Here is a 14,922-nt window from a genome sequence, read left to right as displayed (position 1 = left end):
AATTATCAAAAAATGTTCATAGCTATAATAGGGTAATTTAGAAAACTTTGCGTCATTAGGTGAGGACATTTGCCACATAATTCTAAAGAAGCATGCAAACATGTGGGGCTATAACTGCTAAAAAGTTGTAAAAATGCTGTATTCATATGGCACATCACACGAAAATGGCTGCTGAAAATTACACTTTTCCTGTCTGATTTACGTAGAACTTCACGGAATTAGGTGAGCACATGCGTTACATGATTCTAAAGAAGCGTGCAAACTAGAGATCAGGCCAGAGCTATTACACATTAAAAGGTCAACAACAAAAAAAACCCACTAGATTTCCATGATAAATGACCTGAAAGTGCAGAAATGGGTATTTTTCCTCTCTGGTGTGCGTGTTTACAGACTGGCTATATATTATGTAATCAAGCACGTATCACTGAAACCCTTTTGTAACTGTTAGAATTTCCAAGGATCAGCATTTTTCCCTGAAAGTGATTGGGCAGACCAAACCATAAGTCATAGAGACTTGAATCTTTAAGGGATGGTAGCCTACCCACCCGTCTACAACGTCTCCAAGACTTGCCCCAATCTCCTACAGCGCTACAGCGACCAAAAGTAACTCTTAAACTGGAGTTGGGCTCTGTCTGTGATTGTATGACAAAGGATGTGGTGACGGCCACTTGGTGGCACTATAAAAAAAAACATGAAAACAGCTATAGCTATGCAGTCCGATTGACTTGCAGTGGCATGCAGGGTCTTTGTCCAAGGTGCCGCAACATTCGCATACCTCGAAAAGGCTTTAAAGGAACATGCCGACTTTTTGGGACTTTAGCTTATTCACCGCATCCCCCAGAGTTAGATATGTCCATACATAACCTTTTCATCTCCGTGAGATGAAAAGGGTATTTATGGAATTATCTAACTCTGGGGGATACGGTGAATAAGCTAATGGCTGCTTGCAGCTATATTTCTGTATTGAAGCTGTTTATGTGAAGTTAGGTCATTTAAGCAGTTTAGAAAGTATAGGCCTATATATAACAGTGTAATTAATGAACAAATCTAATAACTACATATATATGCAGTAATATATAGGATCACACTGAACAGACAAATATGAAAGATAAGATTATTTATTAACCACACAGTGCACAGATCAAGGAGAAATAACCAAATCTTATTCTTCAATGGAGCTTCAAATAAAATAATGCAGGCTCGGTGGTAATAGACACATGCATTAGCCAGCACACCGTACAATGGCAGTAAATGGCTCTGCACGCCACTCTCTAGTGGTCACAGCCAAACATCTCCTGAGACACCTTGTGCTGCTCAGGCATGATTTTGCTTTTCATCATAATCGTGGGAGTATCATATATGTAGTAATGGTTACCGATGACAACCGTCACACCCTTGGGGCCGCACATTGCAGCATCAATCCTTTTAAATTGTGTTATGCTTCCTTCCTTCACAGGCTTACGTGGGGTGACTTTCAAGTCAACATCATAGATTGTTTGACCTATAGTAGAAAAGACAGTGAGTTTTCTGTCACTATGACAAAAGCTTGTAGTAAGGATCTACAGTAGAATGTGACAGAACAAGCATTCCTGTGATTATACCTTTGATGACATGAGCAATGTGTTTGTCTGCGCACACAAAGGCAGCATCTACAGGACCCTCAATTCCCAGCTCCTCCTTCAGGGGTTTGGGGTAACCCTCTAGGTGTGTGTGTGGCTCTCCAACTTTGTACACAAACACTTGCTTATCCTGTGCATGGAATATAATATATATGAGAAGACATTTCCACAATAAAATAAAATACAGCTATAATAAAGCCTGGTAAAAAAAATTAAACTGCTGCACAAAATAACCTTGATCATGTAGAGATGACCTTCATAAGAGAAGACTGCATCCACTTCACTGTGTAACTCTTTAAAAGCACTCTCAATTGTGTCTGAATGAAACTTATCACCAGTTATGCTGAGGAAGTGGTACCCTAGGGAAGAGAAACGAAGATTATTATTATTATTGTGTGGGTCTGTGAAATTGCATTTGTTAAAATAGTGACTTGCAGTTGCATGTGTACATTGGTATACATTTTTAAGAAATAGCACAATAACAAGAGAGCTTTCGATGCCTTACTGATATTTGGACGGACTGTACAATTGGGATTTTGCAAGTGATTTTACTTGTATATATACATTTAATAAACAAAAGATTAATATTGTGTAACTTATATTTTAGACACATTATGGTCAGTTACAATGTCTGTTTTTGTTCTGCCTATACGAAAAAAGTAATTGAAAAAAATTATGCGAACAACGCGTATCCGAGCAACAATTCGCATTTTTCAAGGAATCAGTTGAATGAGTGATTCAATGACTCACTCATAAAGGCTTCGATCCTGATAGGAATCGAATCTTGCCTCCCAATTCGAATCCTATCCACCCTAAATATTAGCCTGATTAGGTCTTGAATAGGCCTACTATTAATGGCGGATTATATGGCAAATGAGATGCAGGGTCTGCGTTTTTGAAGGAATCGTTTGAATGAATGATTCTCAACTAGTCACTTGCTGCCACCTACTGGTGTAATGATGTAACCTGAAAAAGAGTCACTAAAATTCCTTGTTCCTGTCTAGACAAAATAACAATAGGAAATTCACCTCTGAAAGCATATACACTGCCATCGTCGTCAGATGTAATAGCATCCAAGTGCACACGGCTGCACTGTTCTCTCTCAATGTGGTCATCAGTGCTTTTTTCTCCTGAGGGTGATACAAGTAGAGACACCCTATAAGACTCCAAGTTCTGCTTTTTTAATGCATGCTTTCTCAAGCCTGTTAACTTTTCCACACTTGTTACGCTTACCAAAATGTGGGCATTTCATGAAGTAATCACGGCTCTCCTTTGGATATTTGCCCTGGACTTCTCCTGTAATGGGGTCAAACTTGGAGAACTGATGTCCATGGAAGCAGTAATAATGACCCATGTAACGGAAGGCTCCTGTGCAGTTGGGCATGCTCTTGAATTCCTTTTCATCAACCTTCTTCGTCTTCATATCGAAGTGGTAGATCTCATCACCTTTGGTGGATTATGAAGGAATTTAAACCTACAAAATCTTCTCAACATACTTACATGTTTTCCATTATAATTAATCAAAGAAATATAATACAATATTACAATACCTTTGAAAAAGACTACGGTGTCATTAGGACAGTCTGGCTTGGGACACTCCACTGCAGCATCCAAGTAGTCAGGAATCCCAGGGAAAACTTCAGAGATGTCCTTGGGATAGCCCTTCTCCAGTTTGTGCTTGTAGTAGCTGAAGACCTTTTGGTCCTTAAATGGTGTTAAAGAAGATGTTAGTTTACTTGTCTGGTGTTGATACATAAAGCAAACATCACAGTGGATTCGACAAATAAATTGCACTTCAGGTAATGTTAAAATTACCAGGAAGAAGAACTGGTGGTCATGGTGGTCTGGGCTGTCTTCAGAGTGCATGCGGAATGCAGCATCCACATGTCCCAGATGATGATAGTCGTCCAGCTCAAGGAAGGTTTGATTAGACAGCTCAGCCTGGCCATGGAAACCCTTGAACAAGTGGTCACCTTTGGTCAAAAGTCAACGAGAAAGGTCAGTTAAAGGGCCACTCAAAAAAAAAAAAAAAAATTAATTCATTCACTCAAGAAAATTCAAATTTCTATTGTTTACATTGATTTATCATTACTTTTTACCATATTTTTTTTTTCATCTCTCACCCTTGAAGAAATAAGGAACTCCCTCCTCGTTCACAGCGACTGCATCAAACTCCATTCCTGCGCAGCGGTCAAGCTTAGCATCATGGTGCAATTCATGCTTATGTCCTTCAGGTTTGTCTGAACCAAAAATAATTCATATCATGAAATATGTGTCTTGATGAAATCAGAATTTGCTGATGTATCACTTTCATTTACTACCCACTTAAGGGAAAATTGTTTACATCTGGTTATTGAGAAGACCCACCTTTTTTAGCATGAACCTCCTGATGATGCCTGAACACAAATAAACAAATACGTCTACGTTAAAATTAACCATTACAACACACTGTAACAACGGGCCCTTTTCATTAACCCAAATTAGGGAGCCCATGCAAAATATCTCTAATGATAACAAAATAGTATATCTCTAAATCAGCTATTTGACCATTAGATTTATTTATAAAATTGTTTTTAGAAATAATTTAATCAAAAAACAAACAAATCAAGCAATTAAGGCAATTGTCTGAGATAAAAAAAAATGTACAACGAAACTGTAAAACTACTGTACTAATCGACCTTATACTTGAAACTTGCCATTGTGCCATACTGCAAGAATAGTTGTCTCTTATGATAAATTGCTTGTTATGTTTCTCATTTATAAGTCACTTTTGATAAAAGCTTTTGCTAAATGAAGTGAATTCAATAATTTATTGAGTTAGAGACCAAGCAATTAAAGTTGAAAAAATCTAAATGTTGGTGCACATGAACACATAAAATCCCACTTCAAACAGATAAACTTTTTTGCAAAAGTTATTTTTAATGCTAGGTTAAAGTAATAAACGTGTGATATATAGCTAATCTGAACACATTATTCAGTATTTGACTCATTTTAACATTGTACGTACTGTGTTGACATGTGTCTGTGTGTATACTCACGAGGGAGCAGCAAGGCTCAGCAACAGAGCCAGGCACAGAGTAAGCGTTTGAACGAGCTTCATGATCAGCAGGGTCCTTTGGTGAGACAGAGCTCAGCTGGAAAAGGTAAAGCACAACCTGATGACCCCAATTTATACACTCCACCAGACAACACGTACGCCCCCGTTTGCACAGAGCGTAGGAAGGGACATTCAGTAACTTACGTGCCCACACAAAACAACACGCATAAATGCACGTTTGCACGATTCCCCTAACTCCCCCATTCACCAGCTGGTCAAGGTGCATATGATTTTTTCAAGGAATTTCTGGTGTGGTATTGGGGGTGGTACGGGTAACATGAGTTGCACAATGCAAAGATCCATCCATCGTGAATTAGACTTGGCATGAATTAGTAAATAATTAGAGACCCCCTTTGCAGGTCAGCAGTCATTGGCATGATAGTTCATAGTACATGCTTTAGCATGCATCTTCAAACTTTCCTACTTAGGAATATAAAAGTAAACTGTACTTTATGTTGTATATAGTATTTGCATGCATTTTGTTTTCTGAAAGGTTGGTCACTACACTTTTTTTTTTGTTGTTGTTGTTATTTTAATTTGTTGGGACATTTCTTGTAAAAAAAAAAAAATAATATAATATTCTTGTAGGAAAAAAAAAAAAAAGTCAAGAATGATCAACCATCAAGTTAACACGTCACTAAGCAGTGCAAGCTGATTGCCAATTAATACTGATTGATATGTTTTAACCTGTAGAAAATTAATTAATGAAAAGATAATGATAATGATAAATGATAATGATAAAGTTATTGAAATGCAATGTGTGCTCAAATGTATGCTTTGTCACTATGTGCATGCACAGGGTCGAATTTTCTAGAAAACCCATGTGAACCGGGCCGTGTTACCTTTTTCCCGGTTAACCAGGCAAATAACATAGATAATCAATATGAAGTGCTGACCTCTGCAGTTTAGTTTGATATGGTGATCATTAACAGAGAATTTTTGCGCTGTCAAAATACTCATGGAAGCATAAAAGTGTTTTGCAGAATTCATATTAATGCAGAGACTGTGATAGAGAGACTGACCTGATACATCACTATATTTTATAATATTTATTTGAGGGGTTTTCAAGCATTTTGAATGCCACCCAGACCCTCAAATATGCTGCTATTATTGTGAGGGACCCCTTTCTATAATATAAAGGCAGCTACAGTATATAACTGGCTTACACAGATTAGCATCAGCATCCAACCTTGCATTTCTCACTATATATATATATATATATATATATATAGCCTGTGAAAATAATCTAACCTTAATTGGATTAAAACAATTGAAAAGGTATGTATGTATATAAATGGAACAATGAAATAAAAAAAATTCTCTAAGATAACAGCTCTGAGTCTTCTCCTATAATGCCTGTTGAGATTAGAGACTAGAATCTCTCCAGATCCTTTAAATTCCCAAGTTCATGTTGATACACTCTACTCTTCAGTTAGAATTCAGATCACCGGACTGGGATGGCCATGGCAGAACCTTACTTTTGTGCTCAGTGACCCATTTTTGTGTTGATTTTGATGTTTGTTTTGGATCATTCTCCTGATCCAGCAGTTTATTAATCGTACACATGTGGTATACTTTTTTATCCCTGTGTGCACTAAACACATCTTGTGGGTTTGCTCTTTTTTTTTTTTTTTTAGTTTCATCTGACAATAGAACCCAGTTTCATTTGAAGTTCCAGTAGTGGGTTCCAGTTTTTGGATGAGGGCAGAGGATTTTTCTTGAAACCCCCCCCAAACAACTTGTGGTGATGTCGGATGTGTGGTGATGTAGGATGCTGGTTTTTTTTTAAGGCTTTCTGACCCCAAGACTCAACTAATCTCTGCAATTCTCCATCTGTGATCCTTGGAGAGACTTTGGCAACTCAAACTCTCCTCCTCACCGTGCATTAAGACAATATAGACACACGTCCTCTTCCAGGCAAATTTGTAACATCTCCTGATTGGAACTTCTTAATTATTGCCCTGATGATGGAAATGGGAATTTTCAATGCTTTAGCTATTTTCTGACTGCCACTTTCTATTTTGTGATGCTCAACAATCTTTGCTGCACGTCAGAACTATATTCTTTGGTTTTACCAATGTGATGGATGATTAAAGGAATTTGGCCTTTGTGTTACCTGATTTATTATTTATACTTATAGTCATGGCTGGATAATTTCATGTTACTAGTCACCCTGGTGTGCTAAAAATGATAAATATGAAAATATGAATACTTGTATATATTTTATTCATAAGGAATTCTAAGGGTACCCAATAATTGTGGCCAACGTGCAGTATAGAAAAACATTAATTTCTTAATGTGATTTTCCCCCTACTTTAGTTTTACTTAAATCATAGGCGTAATTTGTGGGTGGGACATGTCCCCACCACTTTTTGCCATGGGTTGATATTATCCCCACCACTTTTGAAACATCTCGCGGCACGGATGTACCAATACAAATAAAACATAACATAACGCGGATACAGTGTTCTCTTGTGGCTCGCGCACACGCCGCACTGTCTTCACTCAGACGCGCGCTTCAATCCGTTGCGGAGACTCTCTATTCGTTCCGGTGAAATCACAAAACAAAATGCACACAAACGTGTCCCTGCTTGATATACAACCACTGATAAACATAGGTCTAATCGGTTTTGATGAGAAAAAAACGAAGAAAAAAAAAAACTATGCGAGTGCGGATTAGGACCCACAACCTCTGACACACTTGGCAAAAGGTGTGCCCCTACTCTACTGCATATTAAGAGTCGGATCTATCTATTTCACGTGAAAAGTCTCGGCACTGACAACATATTGGCTATTAGATCTCATTATACGACCAATTAAACCCAAATACTATTTAAATCGATTGCTGCACACCCCAAAAGGATAAACAATACAGATTTTCTTTTTTTCACAGCCTTCTTTGATCATATTTACTAAGGGCCATTCTTTTTTTACCACGACTGTATGTGTACCAACAAAACCACCTGACTATGTCACAGCATAGTTGACCTTATGCATTACTGTGACCTTGAACATGGCACGTAGCCTATATTGCTACGTGCTTCAAAAATGGTACGCGAAAAAGTTTCCCGACTAGAGAAATGAATTTAAATAGGCAATGGAATCAAATATAACATTTTTATTTATCTTACACAGAAATGTTATTTTAAGGATGATGATGTGCTAAGCTAAAAGTTCTCTAGCAAGGGCCAAAATCAGTTTGTAAAGGATGGGACAAGTGTGTAATATTTATTTACATTTATTATGTTTTTAAATGTTACCATAACACATTACTGCTTTAACAATAGTGGTTAGCACTTCCGGTCAGTCATTATGCCGCATTACAAACATTAGGCTACACATATTTTTCTCACTCTCCCTATTGGTAACATAGCATTAAAGCGCATTAAGCAGTTTTGGGAATCTTTTGGGTAGTTACCCACCAAAGAACCAATAACTTGTTAAAACAGTAAAAGTTGTGTCCAAGGAAACAATAGCAATGTTTCAACCAGCAAAAAGCGAAGTGCTGCGAAAAACAATGGTTAAAAGTCTGTTGCTTCCCCCTGCTGGACAAAGACAGGTTCAGCATTCTAACCAACTTTCTGCTTTGTCATGTCTTCTCCATTGCACATCATATATATATATATATATATATATATATATATATATGTATATATATATATATATACAGGTGCTGGTCATAAAATTAGAATATCATCAAAAAGTTGATTTATTTCAAGAATTCAACTTAACAGGTGAAACTAATATATTATATAGACTCATTACATGCAAAGTGAGATATTTCAAGCCTTTATTTGTTATAATTTTGATGATTATGGCTTACAGCTTATGAAACCCACGAAATCAAAATCCCAGAAAATTAGAATATTACATGAAATCACACCGTAATTACACAGTGATACCATGGTCATTGAACCAGGTTTTGGTTATTTTGCCAGTGTGGGCCGGTGCAAATCCTGCTGTATTTTACAATGAATACATGCAAATGAGGTAACATATGCAACACCCCCTGAAATATTGCTGTCAAGGCACTATTACATGTGCAAACAGTACGAAAAGAAAATCTGATAGCTTGTTGCAAAGAATAAGTCAGTTTGCATCAAACATGAAAAGATGATATTTTCATCTTAACACATTTTGTGCAGTGTGAGATTCTCAATCCAGAAAGCAAAAGGCAAGTAATGTAAGTAAAGAGCATTATGCATAGCTAATGCCCACTGCAAGCAGTTAAGTAATATGCAGGGTCAAGGCAAACCAAAGTAGGGTTGTGAAAAGAAAAAAACTAGAGCAGAAATATTGGGACTAAAGGCATCATAAAGACATGCACGATTAAAATCAACCCAAATAATCACATTAGCATTGCACCTAAGGACAAATGAGATCCTTCAAATGACCTGCATACTGTGATAGCCTAGTTGACATATTCAGATAGTCAATTACAGGATTTAAACATGCATGCAGCAGAATCATGTGTGTTCAGCAGTAGCTATATGTGAACAAAATGAAGCTATGGCATCATCCAGCAGTATACAACACAAACTAACACAAAAATTGTGCCCCTAAATTTAAGATGTCAGGGCAAAAATGGGCAAAAATGCCCGTTTTGGTCTCATATTTATATCTTATGATAGTTAAGCAATATTACTCGAGTGACGAGCACAATAACCTTTCACACGAGTGCTGTTTTATAATAGCACGAGTGCAAATGTAATATTGATTTTCATTAAATAAGAACTTAATATTGTGTTATTTTAGACACGATATTGTCTGTTTATGCTCAATTTTGCCAACGAATATTTGAAATGTTAATCCAGAGCAACACAGCGGTGTTTAGTTTCTAAATGAATCCGCGTTCTGAGCGAATCAATTGGGTGAACCAATGATTCAATGGCCCATTCACAGGCATTTACTTAATTCTTGAATGAATCAGCCATTTGAGTGAATCTAATGTATTAATCAATGACTCAATGACTTACTCGTTTAGACATTTACCTACTGAAAGTTTATTTTCTTATTTAGATAGTTTGCCCAAAAATGAAAATTCTGGTTGTTTTCATTTAGGCCTATACTCACCCTCAGTTTCAAACCTGTATGACTTGCATGTTGGTAAGCAAGCTGTTTTAGTCTGTAAAAATATCTAAATAGGCTACCAATTCAGATGCAGCTTCAAAAAAAAAAATAAAAAAAAAAATAAAACCTTGCCTGTTGTAGCCTAAAAGTCTGTCTAATAAATTATATGTTGAATCAAATTAAAAAACAAAATCTTTCTAAAGCCACTTTTTGTAAAGTCTATTTGATACTTTTCAGATTTAACACAATAATGACTTTAAATGATCTTTCGGGGGTAATTTCTCAGCCGGATTTAATGTGTGATTATATTGCGATTAATAAGATTAATGTTACACTAGTTAGATTTTTAAAAAAATGTAATCGCTTTACAGCCCTGTCTCAACATAACAACAAAAACCCTGTCAGTTCAATTATATAACAATATCATCCCCTGCAGCCTTGTGCTCGGCTCAGCATTCAATCACAGCATCCAGAAACTGTTAATACACAATCTGATATCTGGCATGTCTGGACTTTGTCTGCTCAATGTTTACATAGCCTTGTGTTACACAGAACAGTTACAGATTTGATCCATGAGCTGAACCATCTCTGCTCTGTTCTTTTAAGAAAATATATCTGTAGCTGTAATATTGAGCAGAGCTCCAAGCAACAAATGCAAATGCAAAGTTATAGGCTTGTGTGGGAGGGAAAATTGATTCATGTGAGAGGAATAAAAGATGAATGCTTTACTCAGACCCATGCAATCATTTCAACATCTCAGATCAATTTCAATGTTTCTTTGTGTGTATAACGCCTTTACTCTTGTCAATTAATTAAAGTGGAATCTGATCTAGAAAATATAATAATTAATCAACGTGAAGGATCCTTGTAATGTCTGAAAACTTTACATTTTTGACAGTCTGCCAACTGTGAAATGAACGAGGAAGAAATCTTTGCATTGGTGCAGGTGTGTTACTGTAGGCAGGAAGCTGGCTGTGAATTCACTCCAAGCATTATTCCCTGAATTCCTGGTCCTGCCTTGCAAATGCAAAAATCACACCAGAGGATTTCCAGGTCATCCCAGAAAAAGGAAAAAAGGCTATTGTTGAATCTTGAATGTAAAGACTCTTGTGCCAGAAAGGTAAAAAAAATCAGGATAAAATAACCTAATATTTTAACAACATTTTGGTGAGCAATGACAAACATTTATGGGTTTTATTTCACCCCAAAATCTAAATAAAAATAGGAAAACAAAAAATGAAGCCTATATGAGATTATTAGGATCTTTTTTGCATTATGACATTTTCATGGCACTTGATGTCTGAATCTACTGTGAAAGTGACACACACTGACACACAGTCACATATCTTTTATATATTTCTATAGGCTATTTGTTTCCATTTCCATTTGCTTATTTATATTAGGAATATTTCTTAAAGGTTTACCATTTTTAATTACAGCTGAATTAAACTGGCATCTCACACTACTTGACATACGCGCCCCCTCGTGGACTATAATGTTCGAGTCGGAAATCGGAATAAACCAATCAAGATGCATGAAAACTTGGAGCTCTAACAGACTTCCATGGTGGGTGCAGCGCGCGATGTGCTCTATTTTTTGCAGACACATTAAGTGATTTGCATTTGTGAAAACCTACAGGAATTATCGACGGACACGACGCACAATAACATCACGCTTCATGTAACCAAACATCTACATTACACACTGTACAAAAACCAACGCGTCGGAGTGCGCTGCGTGGAGCGACACTGTGGACATGCGTGGATCTGTTGCAATGCTGAAATTGTACCGTAGTATCTTGAAGGATTCAGAGGCTTTGGGTTTGTTCTGTCCAAGTGTAGCGTGGTGAGCGCCAGGTGGGCGTCAGGATGATGAAGATGCGGCACCTGCAACCTGCCGAGTCTCCGGTTCCAGTCAATTAAACGGTTGGCGATTCAGAACGCTGGAAGCGTCGAGGCAAGGGTTCTACATCTTTTTTTATTTCGACCCACTGAGTTCTTATGTTGACGTCCTGGATAATTTATTTTACTGAACTTAGTTGGACATGGTGTAGCGTGTTAAATGGTAACTGAAAGGTGATAGTTTCAACTAGAAACTAGTGTTTATGATCAAGATTCAGTGTTTTCAGATCCAGCAGGGCTGAACTTGACGCTTTGATAAAAGCTAGCCTATATAATTATTTTACTGTAGCTTACAATGTGATGCAAGTATAAATGTTATTCCCAGTGCTGGGTAGATTACTTACAATTTGCAGTCGTTTAGCTCAGTGGTTCTCAAACTTTTTACACCAAGTAGGCTACCACCACCTCAGAAAATATTTGGCTCTCCAAGTAGGCTACCACCATATGACCAATGTGAAAATACAGTATAGTAAGCCTCACTATTCAGCTACAGTTATGCAAAGCTAAAAAATGAGGCCGTTTTATTTATAATAAGAATTTTTATTATTGTCAGCTACTTTAAACATTGTAAAAACACAGTTTGAATATTAACACGGCACTGTGCTGCTTACATAAAGGTAAATTAAAAAAACGTAAATAATGATTCAATTTAAATGTATTGCACCTAAAAGTGAAATAAAAACTGTACTGTACTTAAAATATTAAGTAAAAAAAAAAGTAGGCCTACTCTACTTAATAAAAAGAATTAACACAGGCTGTGTATTCATGTTTAACCGTTTTACACGTAGGGCCTACATTTAAAATATTCTGGCTGACCCCCGTGAGTTTTTCAATGAGTTCATATGGTGACCGTCTTGATCACTTTATTGTTTCCATGGTGACGCGTCATTGCTTGTCACGTGACACTGCAGCCATAATAGCGCTGAATGACTGATCTGCTTTTATTTCCTTTTTTATTCAAAATAATCTAATCTGACTAGTGACTACTTTTTGATTACTTTTGACCTAACTCGTTTATCACATTGATTTGAAAAGGATAAACGTGTACCCTATTATCGTGTACCAAAAATACAAAGAGAAAGAAAATGTATTCCCTTCTTTATCTACAACTTGAAGTAACGTTACATAGAATAATAATCACAGGGTTTCCCAGACTAAGGTTTGTGAAGGAACTGCAGGGGGTTCGTGAGTTTAATGAAAAGCTTTCGGTGATAGGCTCATGACTAGTGGCTGGTCTGTGTGTGCAATTCCACAAACCTAGATGACCTTATGAATGTATAGGCTTTTTTTTTTTTTTTATTAGAAAGGAAATTTAAATAGTAAAAAGGTAGTAAGGAGAATCAATCTATTATAAATAATTTTCTGCCATTGTGAGAATAACATGTAATCATGTAATCAATAAAAAGGTAACTTTAGTCTTGTTACGAGTATTTTAGAAGCTAGCATAATCTAATTACAAGTACTTAATTTTTTTGGAATCTGATAATCCAGATTACATGTAATCAGTTAGTACCCAGCACTGTTTTTTTTCTTATTCGATGGGGAAAGTTTGATTATCTGGTAATGGTTTTCAAAATGCATACTGTAACTTCTTTTTAGAATAGAAGCTAAATGTAACACTGTAGTTGACATAGAATAACATTAATGTGAGCTTTAACAAAACGTATCATTGAACTTGCCTCGACCTGAAAAATATAGCCTTATCCTTGAACACAATTCAACCAATCAGTTTTTGTAAATCAAATTTTTTTACTTTTTTTTTTTTTTTTTTTTTTTTTTAACTGCCAAGTCACTTATTTGTATGATATGGTATTTGTTAAAACACAATTAAGCCTTTGGAAACTGTATAACAAAACTGAATTAGCTGTGTTGTTACACATACTGTACATTTAGCCCATGCACGTGCTAAAGTTGAGTAGCAAATATTGCCATGTCAAAAGAGCTCTCACAAAAGCTGTAGAGAACAAATTGTTTTATTACATTAGAAAGTCTCTGGCTACAAGAAGATTTCCAAAACACTAAGAGTTCCTAGAAACACAGCTGGCAGCATTATTCATAAGTTTAAAATTTGTTGTACCAAAAAACCTTAGAGGGTTTTGAAGAAAAACACAATATCATTAAGGGGAATAAAATGTGGGGGGGGGGGGGGGGCTCTAGTCTTGTTACGGGGGTGCTTTGCTGTTGCAGGAAGTGGAAATCTTGAATGTATAAAGAACAATGAATTATTTGAAGTATATCAAGCTATTTTGGCAAAGATGGTGATAACTTTGGTGCTGAAACTGAAGCTTGGTGATCAATGGACTTTCTTGCAGGACAGCCATCCCAAAGTATACATCCAAATATACTTAAGTTTGGTTCAGGGATCAGTCATAGAATGTTCTTGAGTGGCCTGTGCAGTCTTCAGATTTAAATCTCATTGAAAATATTTGGTGGAATTTGAATAAAGCTGTGGTAATGTGAAAACCAAAGATTATCAGTGATCTGGAAGCTTTTTCAAGCGAGTACTGTCTAGGCCAAGATTGCAGTAGAGACGGGACAGAAGCTTACAGGGAGCATTTATTGGAGGTTATAAAGAATAAAAGATTCTGCACAAAATTTGACTTTTGGGGGTTGAGTAATTTTGTACATGAATGTTTAGAGCCAATTTGATTTTTGATTTTTCATCAATTTTACGTTCTCAGAATCACTCAAATGTGTATTAATAAACTTTCTGTAATAGTTTACTGATTGATTAGTTTACTTTTGTTCTTGGCAAAGGGCACAACGTGTCACTCACATGTGATCACAGCAATAGCAAACCACAACCATCCAATCAATTCCCAATGGGCCAAATCAAGTCCCGCACTACATTTTTTTCTTTTGCAAGAAGCCGTTTCACTCAGATGCACGTCACAATATGGAAGAAAGGACTATAGCAACTTCCATTTCATACATACTTTAAATACTTTGTGTAAGATAGTAAATTTGTGATGTGATCTATGAGTAAAATATGTTTCGTGTGAAAAAACCCGATCATTTGTCAATAAAGCCAGCAGATAAATTCAGGACAAATAATATTTTTTTCATTTTTATTATTTTGACGCCTGCGTTACATGCACATGCTGACATATATTTTTTAAAAACGCATATATTACTTGTTATTCATCTGACTCCTTTATCCAAAGTAACCCACAGTACAGTAATTACAGGGAGAGCCCCCCTTGAGCAGTCTTGGGTTGGGCGCTTCCCTCGAGGG

The 14,922-nt window shown here is 36.5% G+C and overlaps 1 protein-coding gene across 2 annotated transcripts; it reads right to left on the bottom strand.

Annotated features, from left to right (window-relative positions):
• Positions 1–1,103: 1,103 nt before the first annotated feature.
• Positions 1,104–11,778, bottom strand: hpxa (hemopexin a). 2 transcript variants are annotated; one of them, XM_079881731.1, is made up of 11 exons: positions 11,576–11,778; positions 4,658–4,753; positions 3,987–4,015; positions 3,743–3,859; positions 3,435–3,592; positions 3,170–3,323; positions 2,853–3,065; positions 2,648–2,749; positions 1,854–1,978; positions 1,602–1,749; positions 1,104–1,501 (listed from the first exon to the last, which is right to left on the bottom strand). In XM_079881731.1, the coding sequence occupies exons 2-11, from the start codon at positions 4,717–4,719 to the stop codon at positions 1,272–1,274; spliced, it is 1,338 nt and encodes a 445-aa protein (XP_079737857.1). In that variant the 5' UTR covers positions 4,720–4,753; positions 11,576–11,778; the 3' UTR covers positions 1,104–1,271. The 2 variants fall into 2 exon arrangements, with proteins under 2 accessions (XP_079737857.1, XP_079737856.1); XM_079881730.1 differs by lacking the exon at positions 11,576–11,778 and adding an exon at positions 4,861–4,944.
• Positions 11,779–14,922: the final 3,144 nt, after the last annotated feature.

The sequence above is a fragment of the Squalius cephalus genome, assembly GCF_949319135.1.
Source record: "Squalius cephalus genome assembly, chromosome: 9".
In the NCBI taxonomy this organism is placed as follows: Eukaryota; Metazoa; Chordata; class Actinopteri; order Cypriniformes; family Leuciscidae; genus Squalius; species Squalius cephalus.
Note: the sequence above shows the minus strand (reverse complement) of the source record. Positions and strands in the feature narration are given on the sequence as shown.